Here is a 14,286-nt window from a genome sequence, read left to right on the forward strand (position 1 = left end):
ATTGTATCTGTTTGTGTTGTTTCTAGTTAGTTAAAATAGTAATGGTATTTTAGATTTTTAATTTGAAAATGACTTTGTTTTTCAGATTTAATAGATTTTGCACCTTCTTCAACTCCTGCACCAGGGAATACAGATCCAATCATAATCATTCTTGGATGTTTCTGTGGAATTATTCTTATTGGACTAATTCTTTATATATCTCTAGTTATTAGAAAGAGATTACAAGAAACAAAGTTTGGGTAAGTTACCAAGTTAAAATTAACTTAAAACAAATGATATTGCTTAATATTACATCTTTTTTTAATTAATTTTTTCCATCATTTCTATTTCTCTCTCCCTCCTTTCCTACAATTAAGAAAGAAAATAATATTACATATTAGTCCTTTCTTGGTTAGTCCTTTGGTGCTCCTGCTGAGCCCAAATTGTCATGTGGTCTATAACATAGTAACCTTTAAGATGATTAGTCTACCAAGTAATACAAAACTGTCTTTACTTAGGCAGTTTCTCAGATATTAACTTTGTTGTCAATGATTCACTACAGTTTGATTTTTATTGAAAGCCAAGCCTAAAAATCACTCTCAGAGACACAGAACCTATAGTATCACTACTATTTAATGATATTCCTTCAATTAGAAACTTAAAAGAAAAACAAAATTAGTGTAGTTGTTTGTTGTTGTTGGGTTGTTTCAGTCATATTTGATTCTTCATGATCCCATTTGGAGTTTTCTTAGCAAAGATACCAAAGTGGTTTGCCGTTTCCTTCTTCAGTTTACTTTACTGATGAAGAACTGAGACAAATAGAGATAAATGACTTTACTAGGATCACACAACATGTAAGTGTCTGAGGCCAAATCTGAACCCATGACCATGAGTCTTTCTGATTCCAAGTTCAAACTTAGCTGCCCTAAACTTATGTATAATTAATTCCAGAAAAAAAAATCTTAAATACCAAGTTATTTTGTTACAATAATCAGAATTTAACTCCTATAGGTTCCAAACTTTTTCCTGATGAGAACTTTTTAAAATAGTATTTTATTTTTCCAAATACATGTATAGTTTTCAACATTTTTGTAAATCTTTGTATTCCAAATTTTTCTCCCTCATTCCTTTACCTTCTCCCTCTCCAAGATAGCAAGCAATCTGATATAGGTTAGATTTGTGCTGTTCTTTTAAATATATGTCCATATTTGTCCTGTAAAGAAAAATCAAATCAAAAGGGAAAAAAATCATGAGAGAAAAAACCCAAACAAACAAATAACAAAAAAAAACAGTGAGAATATTATATTTTGATCCACACTCAATCTCCACAGTTTTCTCTTTGAGGTGGATGGCATTTTTTATACTAAATCTATTGGAGTTGTTTTGAATCACCTCATTATTGAACAGAGCCAAGTCCATCACAGTTGATCATCACATAATCTTGTTGTTACTGTGTACAATGTTCTCTTGGTTCTGCTCATTTCATTTAGCTAATGTGAACTTAAAAAAAATTTTTTTTTCTTTAAGTCTTATATTCACTAATAGAGGAAGACAGCTGGAAAAAATATAGAGTTATAGGAGACCCAAATTCATTCCCCACCACATATGGATGCACTGCTAGATATATCTCTCCTTTGCTATTCCCTTCTGATGGAATTCCCCAAAATGGGGAATAGGAAATGGTGGCGACAATTAGCTTGCCCATAATATGACTTAAATACTAACTAAAATTGCTATGTAGTAGATATCAGTTATCCACTTGGGAACCCCTAATTTACTTGTATTGTTTATACTACATATACTATTTATTATCTAAACAATGAGTGTGTAGTTTGACAGAGTGGAAAAATCTGTCTCTTGGATAGATGATTTAACAGGAGCACATCCCTAGTGTTGCCAATTGTTTGGACCCTACATTTCTTGAGTATGTTTTGTTTTCTTTCTCATATCTTCATGTATGTAAAAGACCCACAAAAGTTGGAATTGTGGTAGAGTAGACTATATCCTGGAATGGAAGTTATGAGATGTTGCTTCTAGTCCCAGATTTGCTACTCATTGTCTGGCTCCTGGGCAGATTACAACCACTTGGATTTTAGTTTCTGCATCTCTAAAATGAAAAGGTTGGGCTACAGGACCTGTGAGGTCTTCTGAACTCTGAAAATCAGTGAGATTAAATTGAGATTTTGGACTCTAATACATTCCAAAAGGATGTGCTAAGAGCCTACCTGTTGCAGAGTATCTAGCTGTGTGCCTGAGGATACAAAGAGAAAATAAAACAAAGCAAAACACCAGACTCTGCTTTTAAGAGCCATTCCACTGTCATTGATTTAGGGTAGGGATCTTGTGTTTGACAACCCATTAGAATTTGTAGTTAAACAAAATGTAATGTGTCCCAACTGGGCAGAAATTCCTAGTCTGGCATCATAAGAGCTATCTGATATATAGAAATAATATTTGCTACTTCATGAAAAATAGATTTATTTTCTTGAGGTCACCCAAAATGAATGATCAGCAAATGAAGAACCTGAGAAATAAAGGAAAAATAAATTCTTGCATACAAGAGGTACTCAAAGAAATACTAGTTGAAAGACTGGCTGCCTGACAAAAAGCAGGAAATATAGCTGTCTTAATATCTTTTGGCACTCTAGTTGCTGTGGTCAAGGGTTTGAATCACTACTGAAAGCTAGACTTCTCTTTCCAGTAATTTCACAAGTACCTCACTACATCCTTCACTTGCTATTCTTTCCAATTCTATTTCCTTCCTTCTTTCAGTAGAAAATTTGCCATGTCTGCCTGTCCCACAAAGTTCCTCTAAACCTTTTTTTTTTTTTTTTGGATCATGAATTTGAAATAATGTTTTTTTTTGGATCATGAATTTGAAATAATGTTTTATTGCTTATACTCACAATATAAGAAACTGATAAATTTCAATTAGTGGTTAATGAAAATAAAGATGTAATATTTCTTGCCATCTAAGTTCACTTAATCCTTGAAATGTATCCATTGCAGGCAAGCAGTCCAAAAAAAAAAAAAAGCATTTATTATGTGCCAGACAGTATACTAAGGGATAAAGAGGGATGAGCAGGGAAAGAAAGTCTATGGATTCCAGTTTAAAAACTTGTTCTAAAACAAGTAATGGTAATATGTTTTAGAAACTTTAGAAATAAAGTCCCGCTTAGATCTTATTGAGTCACAGGAACTTCTTGACATATCACCAACAGTGTTTCTATTTTAGTCTTAGTTGCAAATCACCAGAAATAGCAGCTATAGAAGGAACAAGCTTTGGGAGGAGGGATGCTTGTCTTTTTTCTTAGCCAAGATTTTTGACCTGACCAATGACTCTCCATTCTTTTTGGTTCCTGGAATTCAAGTTGTTTGCATATTGCATTGTAAAATTGGAAATGCAGTGGAAAGAAAATAGATAAGTTTAGTAGAATGAAAATAAAGTTTATCTTTAGGAGAAGAGTTTAAAAAACTCCCCAGAAGTTTTTAACTTGGGATCTGTAGATAATATTTGAAATTTTTTTATAGTTATTTCAGTATAATTGGTTTCCTTTGTGATCCATTATATTTTATTTTATTCACTTAATAACATTGAGATAAGATTCTGAAACTTCACCAGTTAGTTAAAGGGATCCATGACACAAAAGGAGACTTTTTTTTTTTTTTAAAGAATAGTCTGGTGAGCAATAGTCATGATTAGTTAAGTATTTGATTAAACATAGATTAAGTGTTTAGTAGGTCCTAGCATAGATGACTCAGAGTGCCAGATCTGGAGTCAGGAAGATTTATTTTTTGTGAGTTCAGATTTGGCCTCAGATACTATCTGTGTGATCCTGGGCAAGTCACTTGACAATACTTGCTTCAGTTTCCTCCTCTGTAAGCTGGAGAAGGAAATGGCAAACTATTTTGTTATCTTTGCCCCCCAGGTGGGGTCACAAAAAGTTGGACATGATTGAAAAGCAACTGAACAACAATAGGGACCAGACCCTGTGCTAAACTGAGAATACACAAATCCAAACTAGGAAAGACAGTCTCTGCCATCAAAGAGCATACTATTCTAATGCAGAAGATGACAAATAAAGGGGAATTGGAAGGGAAGTTTGAAAGTGAGTAGAGGCTCAATTTTGAGCAAAGTAATATAAAAACTCCTCTTTCAGCTCCAGGGTTCCAAGGAAATAGTCTAAGTGAATGGGTAGAATGGCAGTTAACACTAACATTTGCTATCTTTGTTTTATGAATTTAGTTTTTCAGAAAGATTATCATATATATGTGTATATTATATATAATGTACATATATGTCTGTCTGTATACATACATATATATATTTTTCCCCTCATTTAGGAATGCCTTCAGAGAGGAGGATTCAGAATTGGTTGTAAATTATAAACCAAAGAAGTCTTTCTCTCGACGAGCTATTGAACTCACCTGTAAGTTAATATTTGGTTTCCCTTAAAAGAAGTTTAAATTGTTTTCTCACTGGCAAAGGCCAAATCTGTTGGAGTTCTAAGAAGCACCAACTAAGTGAAAGAACAGCTATGTAGTGTGTGGTGTGGTAAAGGAATAAAGCACTGGGTTGGAGGGAGGAAGACCTGCATTTAAAATCTGATTCTGGTACTTATTGGCAGAATGATCCCAGGGAAAACAGTTAGTCACTCGGTGCTTCAGAGAACTTGCTAGGACTTTTCTACCAAATCGTGGAAAGTTGAAATCTGTTGTCAGAGATAGTTTATTATACTGTGAATTCCAAGCACTAAAAATAAAAACTAGTTACAGTAAAGGATTATCTATCATTCTATCTATTTTGTACATTTTTAACAAGTTGGTTAGGCTTGAATCTGGAGATGATGGGTTAATATACATAGACTTGTAGTAAATAGAACACCAGAGTAATAGAATGAAATCCTAAAACTTTTAGTATTTCAGTGACCATCTCTAGAAAACCGAGTCAGATGTCAAATGCTCAAATGAAAGGAATAAACAAAAAGACTTAATCTCAAGCATTATTTAAAATATTAGTCCCTTGATAACTGTTTTTCAAAACTCAGAGGATTATTTGTCCTTTGTACAAATTATGATTTCTTCTTTCCTTAGAGCACTTTCAGACTGCTCTAATATAATTAGAATTGGAGAGGAGGAAGACATAATGAGAGTGGTTGTGAATTACTTCTGAAATAATGTAAGGAATCATACAAATGTTACATGATACTTTTAGATTTCAGTAGAAGGGCTGTCATAGTTCAGAGATGGGGTATCTAGGGAAACGGTCATCTAGTCAACAAGCATTTCTTAAGCATGTACCGTATGACAGACATTGTGTTTCATGCAGGACCTATAAAAAAACAATAAAAACAAAGTTCTTGCCATCACGAATTCACTTTCCAATGGGAAAGTCACCATGAAAAAAAGTATTTCTTTAGTTGTATTATATGTATAAACATATATACACATACACCTATATGTGTATATGTACATACATGTTATATATAATAAATGAGAGGAAGAATAAATGGAAGGTTATCTCAGAGGAAAGATACTAGCTGACAGATCAAAAGGTGTACAGGGGAGGTGAATCAATAGAATGGAAAAAACTTTATACAAAAAGTAATATTTGAGGTGTCTTGAAGGAAGCCAGAAGTCAGGAAGGAATGGTGAGGAGGAAGAGCATTCTAGGTAAAGGGGGAAAAGGCATGGAGTCAGGAGATAGTGTCATGTTCAAGGAACAGCAAGAACTCCAGTTTTGCTACATTGTAGAGTATACTAAAGAAAGTAGAATGTAATGAGACTGGAAAGGTGGGAAGGGTTCAACTTGTAAACTTTGTGTCCAGTAAAGGACTTTGTATTTGATCTGGTAGAAAACAGGAAGCTATTGGAGTTTACTGAGTAAGAGGATAACTTGGACAGACTTGAACTTTAGGAAAAATCACTTTGGTGAGATAGATTGCAGTGGGCAAAGACTTGAAAGGCAGCCAAGCAGAATGCTAGTGTAATAATAGTCCAGGAATTAGGTGATGAGAGCCTAGAGTGGTAGCTGCATAAATGGAGAGAAGGTGATGTCTGTGAGAGATTTAAGTGGGTAAGTAAGAGGGAGAACTTAAGAATTATAACAAATAGGGGAGTTCAGAAGTGAGGAAAGAAAACAAATTCTGCTCTGACATGTTGAGTTTCAGATGTCTGTAGGTCATCAAATTCAAGATATCTAAAAGACATTTAGTGATTTGAACCTGGAGTTCACAAGAGGCATTAGGACTGAATATATAAATCTAGGAATCATTTATATGGAGATAATAATTGAATCAATGGGAGCTAATGAAATCATCAAGTGAGATAATATAAAAGGAGAAGAGAAATGAAAAGGATCTAGGATGTAATCTTGGGGAATAGTCACAATTTGTGAGTATGGCCTGGATGAGGACATAACACAGAAGACTGAGAAGTTACAGAGAGACACATAGGAGAATATCCGGAAGAAAACAGTATCGTGAAAACCTAGAGAGAGGAGAGTATTGAGGAGAATATGTCATTGATATTGCCAAGTACTATCAAGAAGTCAAGAAGTTTGAAGACGGAGATAACTTTGGACTAGAGAGGTTTCAGTAGAATGAATCAGATATCTAGAAAAGGATGAAAAGAGAGGTAATAGAGGCATTGAGTCTAAATAGTTTTTTTGGAGGGGTTTAACTGATATTAAGAGAAAAGTTGTAAGATTATAGAGAGTAGTAGGTACATTAGGATATAATGAGAGTTTTTTGAAGATGAGTGAGAATTGGTTATATTTGTAGGCAGCAGTAAAGGAAACAGTAAAAGGAAAAGATTGAAAATTAGATAAATAGTAGACATTATGGAAGAGACAATCTCAAAAGAAGGGAGAAAGTGAGATGAAAGGTACATGTTGGGGAAGGTGAGCTTAGGAAACAAAAGAATCACGTCCTCTTTAGAGATTAGAATGATGGAGGTAGTGTAGGATCATGTTAGATGAGATGAAGAGGAGGGTAGAAAAAGTGACATGGGAAGCTCAAGAGAGAAGAAAAGGTTTGAAACAACCCATTTTGTGGAGCTAGGAATCAATTAGTGAACAAGTAGCAGCATTGCCTTGCTTCACTGAGGGCACTGAAAATTGCTAATATAAATTTGTAAAAGACCTAGATAGCCTTTTAGAATAGAAGAATAGAGGTCATAGAGAGGTTGAAGAGTAGTTTTGGGAGCAGTATAGGGGGAGAATAAAAAATAAAAGAGTATGATCCAATCAAGGAGTTTCACAATCTCTGAATATGGAATAGGTCATTTTGGGGTGAGAGTGATGGCAAGATCCCTGTGTAGAGTGAAGGAAGAGTGGAGGAATGATAGGACCATAGTTTTATAGCTAGACAGAAGGGAACAAGCATTTATTAAGTATACACTATGTGCCGAGCTCTGTGCTAAGTACTTTACAAAGATTATCTCATTTGATCTTCACAATATCCATGAATGATAAGTGCTACTATGATCCTTATAACTGAGAAAACTGAGATTGGCAGATGTTAAGTTATACAGCTAATCGATGTCTGAGGCTAGAATTGACCTTGTTTTCCTGATTCCAGGCTCTGTATTCTATCACAACATCACTTAGTCACTTAGCTTTTAGAATTGGCCCCCAAAATTATCCAGTCCATTCCTTTTATTTAAACAATAAGGGAACTGAGGCTTAAAGAAATTACTTGTGCAAAGTCCTATAAGAAGTGAAAGCACATGTTTTTTATGTGTCTTTTTTGTCACCAGAAATAAGTTCTTTGTAGGCACAGACCATGAGTTATACTTCATTTATATCCATAGCATTGTACTAGCCTTCAGCCCTTTAGTAAAGTCAGTCAATGAGTATTTGGTTAGTACTTCAATAAAGTAAAAGTCCAAATTAGATTGAAGTGTCTTTGACAGCAAGGAGAACTATGTATTTTTGTCCACATTCTTAGAGTTTATCACAGTGCTGGCACTTAATTAATAAATGCTTAATTAATGCTTTTTTATTCCATTTCATTTCCTGCAAAGTACTAACCAAATACTCATTGACTGAAGACACTTCAATCTAATTTGGACTTTTGGTTTATTGAAGTACTAACCAAATACTCATTGATTGATCTTACTAAAAATCAAACAAGTCAAAAAGAAAGCTTCCTCTTTATCCCATTCCCTGCTACATTGTTATAGCCCAACATATGGCCAGTAAGGCTGTTAACACTGAGAAATCTTTCCCTCAGGTCATCTGGTCCCTGAAGGAGTATATTCCAATCATCTGAACTATAAGGGAATCCACTGTGATAATTATCATTAGCATTATTTCTGGATAACAATGTCTGAGTCAAGGAAACTCTTAGCCCTTATCACTCTTTCTGCATCCATTTTATTGCTAGCACTTTCCCTTTCTTTATTGTCTTCATTCTATCTGATGCATACATTATTTTCTCATATTGTTTTCCCCATTGGGTTGTAAACCTTAGGAGTTCAGACTCTTTTGCTTTTCTTTTCATCTCTGGCAGGTTGTTTGGCATATAAAAGGAACTTAATAAATGCTTGTTGAATGTACTGACTGAATGAAAAAAAACCCATTGGGGCAGCTAGGTGGTGCAGTGGATAGAGCACCAGCCCTAAAGTCAGGAGGACTTCAGTTCAAATGTGATTTCATACACTTAGTACTTCCTAGCTGTGTGACCCTAAGCAAGTCACTTAACCCCAATTGTCTTAGCCAAAAAAAAAAAAAGAAAGAAAGAAAGAAAGAAAAAGACTCATGATGTTGACAAGTATCTGTGTGCCTCTTTTTCAGTGAGAAGTTTGGGGGTCAGTGAGGAATTACAGGATAAACTGGAAGATGTTGTGATTGACCGGAACCTCCTGACTCTTGGAAAAATTCTGGGAGAAGGTAATCAATTTGGAGCCATTATTAAAAAGCAGAAAAAATGCCACAAGATCATCTCAGTGAATTTGAATAATGTAAAATGTGTCATTTTTACTTGAAATAAAAGGATTAATAAGGATGCTTGTCCTAAAGATTTGCTTTCTGGGGATAGTTCATGAAACAAGATGTTTTAATCCCCAGTAGGGAGAAACACAACTACTCTTGTGAGAGAAAATATCTAGATTCTTCAGTCAGATCCCCATGTGTTTTAAATTGGCTTCTCTGGTCTTTCAATATATTACTTCATTAGGAAACCTGGGTTCAAAGTTTGCCTTAGGCACTTATTAGCTATATGACCTTGGGCAGGTCACTTGTCAGACCCCCCCAATTTCCTCATCTTTGAAATAGCAATTTTTTTTAGACCATAACATATTATAGAAATGTGCACTGTTGTTATTCCTTTTACCTTTCTAATTATTCTAATAAGGACTAACTTGGAATATATTAGAAAAGCTATGGACATGCTGAAACTGATTCAAAGAAGGTAACTATCATCATGAAAGGACTTAACGCTATGTTTTAAAGGGAGTCTTTTAAGTAAGTATTTTTAGGTGAGAGAAGATTTGAGCAGACTTAGGTAGACTGAAGACATAGCAGCCATTGTTTGATATATAAAGGAGGGATTTTCCATTAAGAAGGAAAGATTAGAAAGAAGAGAACTAGAATGAATGAATATAAGTTATAGAGAGACCAATTTTGGTTCAAAGAAAAAGTTTCCTGAGAATAAAGAAATGTTGGAAAGTGGAATGGAATGCTTAAGGCATATGTTCAAATGAAGAAGGCCATTTGTCAGAGATGTGTTGAAACATTAAAGCAAAGAGATTCATCCATTGAGACAATGAGCTAGACTATATGCCCCCCCCCCCCAAATCCCTTTCAACTGTAGGTTTCTGTGATTCTATGTGACAGTCTATCCTAAATTACCTGAAAATAGTTGGTATATCCTCTTTCATTGTAGATCTTAGGCATCATTAATTTAATGATTTTTATTTATAGTATCCTTTTAATTTCTTAATAATCAAATTCAATAAACTAAAAGTCCAAATTAGATTAAATTAAATGCCTTAATTGAGGATTCATCACATGTTGATTATCTTCTTTTATTGAAATAATAGTAAAAGAAGATAATCAACATGTGATGAATCCTCAATGAAAGAGAATAATATCTGCCTTCCAGGAATTTACAAAATAATAGTATTAAATTGTAAATTCCTGGAAGGCAGATATTATTCTCTTTCATTTTTTTTCTTTGTGCCTTGAGCTCAGTAGGTATTTAATAAATGGGCTTGAGAAAAATATTATTGAATTTGATCTAAATTACATTAATTGTAGCTATGATCTCTTATGAAAAGTAGTATTCTTTCTGATCCAGCAAATCCTATCTTACAATTGTTGGGGAGAGGGGTAGAAGTAGAATGGAGTTATAATGGAAGGTATACTAGATGTGAATTTCAGTGGTCTTGGTCAGTGGTTCTTAAACTTTTTGATTTCAGAACTCTGTTACAATTAAATAAATTAGAAATTAAAATCAATATTTTAAAAACTTATTAAAATAAATATATCTATTTATATTAATACAATTTAATAAAATAACTATATTTTCCAAAATAAAAAATTGGCAAAGGATATGGCATTATTATACATCTTTTTGCAGATCTCTGTATATCTGGCCTAATAGAAGAGAGCTAAGTTCTCCTATCTCCTTCTACATTCAGTAGGTTGAAGAACATTAAGAAAATTTGGCTTCATACAAATATATAATAAGAAAAGGGAAGAATATTTTAATAGGCAAATAACTTTCTGATATTATTATAAAAATTGTCTTAATCTTGCATACTCCCCAAAAGGCCTCAGGCACCTCAGGTTTCCAGATCACACTTTGAGAACTGATGATTTAGATCAAGTCCCAACCTTGTACTTGTTTATTATATGAGCTATATGAATACTTTACATCTCTGAACCTCATCATCATTATATATAAAATGAAGAGACTGAATAAATTTATCATTATATTGTTAATTCCCTGAAGATAGGACCATTTTTTTGCATACCCAGAGCCTAGTTCAGTTCCTGGCACATAGTAGGCATTAATAAATATTTACTGACAAACTGGTCTCTAGGGTCCTTTCCATCTCTTAATCCTATGTCCTATGCAACTTACATGTATGGAGTAATGTATAAACATTTGCCTGCTGTGAGTATGTTACTTCTTTTAATCAAATTGGCAATTATTTTGATGTTCTTAGATTTTTTGTATTTGTGAAATAATTTTGCACAGGGTTAATATAAACTGTTTTTTTTTTTTATTTTCTAGGAGAGTTTGGGTCTGTAGTGGAAGGAAATCTTAATAAAGAAGATGGAACATCTCAGAAAGTAGCAGTAAAAACCATGAAGTGTAAGTTCCCATTTGATGAACATAAATACTGTCAAGATATGTTTTTTGCCTTATATATTGTGGGGATATGTGTGATCCACTAGATGTTGAAATACTCCTAGTTTGATCACATAAATAAAATGTCTGCTTGGAAGAGGAAAAGAAGAAATGGGGGAAATTTTGCTTTTGGGGAAGAGGTTGAGAAATAAAGGAAGAAATTTTCAGGTACCATTGTCATTTGTATTGGAAAAGATTCTAGGTATAACCCTTGCATCCCTGCCAGAAGTTTTTGGTTACTTGATCAGATCCAAAATTAACCAGTGAATCAATGGCTTCAACATTCTGGGATCAATAATTTAGTGCTTCAGTGGATCCATGATCACATTTGTATGGCCTTTTCTCTCATCCTGTGTCATTCTTATCCATGTGTTTCTGTAACTCCTCCAAAAGGGCCTTTTCTGGGTCTTTCAGTATTTTGCATATACTATGATTATGTTATATTATTTCAAATTAACAATACTCTTAGTAATATATAATAATATGGTGCATTTTAGTAAAAAAAATTCAAGACTCATAAAGAAAACTGTTAAGCCTACTTATAATGGGTCCACTATTAATATCTTCACTCTTGTCTTTTTATTAATTCACAGCAAATGTTCTGTGATATATTTAATCAAAGTTGAAAGGTAAATTAAATTCTTCCAGTATTAATTGGACAAAAGAAGACAAACCAAAATGCAAAAGTAGACTTTTATACTGCTACATATATTGCCTGGAAATTCATTACAATAAAAAGGAGTGATTTGTTCTATTAATTTATAGCAAAATTTGTTTCTAAGTATGGCCATTCAAACAACATGGACTGGATCTGAATTATTAATCTCTCCTTTCCTTTTTAGGGTTTTTAGATTAGATTTGTGAGTATACACTTCATATGTTTACTTGTAGGAAAGCCAGTATATTCTTTTGCCTAATGGCATGACTGAGGTTTGCATAAGTAGAAGTGAATAAAAGAAGGTAATATATTATGGATAGAACTGCTGAAAAATTTGTTGACCATTATTGTTTTGTGAATATCATTGGCAAGTTGATTAATTGTGATGACCACACTCGCACCCTGGATACCTTAGAATCAGCCGGAGTCAGGATAAGCAAAAGTCTTTAAGTCTTTATTCTTGGTCTTTAGAGGTAGGATTTTATTGGATGGACGCAGAATTTCCATGATCTCCTTCTTCCTCGTTTACTGCCGAAGTGACTCTGGCTAGTCTTACTCCTTCCCCTAGTTCCCCCTACAATCCTCTGTATACACCAATTATCGAGCCAGCACAGGATAGTGGGAAGGGCCATTCCCCAAGCACATGCCCATAGAGTATTGTCCAATTGGTAATTAGCCTAAAGTGCTCAAACTGACCTTAGTGTATAGACTCAAGAGCTTACGCCCTTTACGATTTATTTCCTGGAAATGAAAGAAAAAGACTGATAGGTTTTTTAAAGCTTGAACCCTCTGAATGGGGAAATGCTTCCTTATTTAATACAGCATTTTTGGAATCTTCTCCCTCCTTGAAGGCCTTGATCAATTGTTAGCTGATCCTTCAAGTTTCTCTGATTTTCAACTTCTTCTTCCCCTTCTCCAAGGCAAAAGGGCATGACTTTTTCCCTCTTGAAACTTCCTAGAACATTTTACCATTATTATATATCTGTTGCATTTTATTTGGGGTTTATTTATCAAGCAGAGATAGGATGTGTTATAAAGAGGATTATTTTTCAGGTTAGAACAGATAGCTATTGAAGCCCTTAAAAACCTGAAAAAAGTCTGTGAAATAAAAAAATTCTGTATTTTTGCATATTTCTCATCTGCCCAAATAAATGGCAAGCTCCTGCAAGTAGAATATGATTGTTTTTATAATTCTCTCAGTGTCTACCATTACATGCATATATACCAGACATTCAACAAATGTTGATTGAATTTTTTGAATTATGTTTTTAATGGAGAAAAAAAAAAAAAAACCCAAAACCAAGAACAAATCAAAGTGGAGGGTTAAAAGTGCTTCCTCCCTTTTCCCGCTCCTGTAATTAGGTAAAATAACTTTGAGCTCTAATTTTTTTTCAATTCTTTTTCAGTGGACAACTTTTCCCAGAGTGAGATAGAAGAATTTCTCAGTGAAGCAGCCTGCATGAAAGACTTTGACCACCCCAATGTCATCAGACTCCTAGGTATGCAGACTAGATATTAGAAGTAAGGCCTGAAAAGAGATGGTTCTCATAAAATAGAAGTATTGAAAGTAAACCCAGATGAAGAATTTCATTTTAACAAAATTTCACAGTTTTCTCTCCTCTAACCTTTTCTTGGACTTAATTTTGGATATTTGAAGACAGGAACCAGATCATTTATTTTTCTGTTAGATTGTGAAACCCTTAAGGGACTATCTTTTTGTTGTTATTGTTATTGTCTTAATATTTTTGTTTTTTCTCCAGTTATGTAGTTTTTTAAACAAATTCCAAATTCCAGTTCCAGATTCTCTTCCTTCCTCCCTCTCTCCATTAAGGAGCACATGTGAAACTATGCAAAATATTTCCACAAAAGTCACATTGCAAAAGAAAACATACTCTCCCTTCCCCAAAAAAACCTTCAAGAAAAAGAGGTTTTTTAAGTATTCTTCAATATGCATTCAGACACAATCAGTTCTTTCTCTGGGTATGGATGGTCTTTTTAATCATAAGTCCTTCAGAGTAGTCTTACATCGCTATATTACTGAAAATAACAAAGTCATTCACAACTGATCATCCCATAGCATTGCTGTTACTTTTATACAATACATTTCACTTTGCTTGAGCTCATGGAGGACTTTCCAGGTTTTTCTGAGAGTATTTTGCTCATCATTTCTTATAGAACAATAATATTCCATTATAATCACATATCACAATTTATTTAGCCATTCCCCAATTGATGGGCATCCCCTCAATTTCCAATCCTTTGCCTTAAAAAAAAGAGCTGCTATAAATA

At 33.9% G+C, this 14,286-nt stretch overlaps 1 protein-coding gene across 1 annotated transcript in view; it reads left to right on the plus strand.

Moving 5' to 3' along the window:
- Nucleotides 1-14,286, plus strand: part of MERTK (MER proto-oncogene, tyrosine kinase) — a 118,313-nt gene that overhangs the window by 88,655 nt on the left and 15,372 nt on the right. The window contains exons 10-14 of the mRNA XM_051975807.1: nucleotides 86-239; nucleotides 4,324-4,409; nucleotides 8,777-8,872; nucleotides 11,223-11,303; nucleotides 13,404-13,496. Of these exons, the coding sequence (XP_051831767.1) occupies nucleotides 86-239; nucleotides 4,324-4,409; nucleotides 8,777-8,872; nucleotides 11,223-11,303; nucleotides 13,404-13,496 (510 nt within the window). The remainder of the gene's footprint in view (nucleotides 1-85; nucleotides 240-4,323; nucleotides 4,410-8,776; nucleotides 8,873-11,222; nucleotides 11,304-13,403; nucleotides 13,497-14,286) is intronic.

This window comes from Antechinus flavipes, chromosome 2 (genome assembly GCF_016432865.1).
Source record: "Antechinus flavipes isolate AdamAnt ecotype Samford, QLD, Australia chromosome 2, AdamAnt_v2, whole genome shotgun sequence".
Classification (NCBI taxonomy): domain Eukaryota; kingdom Metazoa; phylum Chordata; class Mammalia; order Dasyuromorphia; family Dasyuridae; genus Antechinus; species Antechinus flavipes.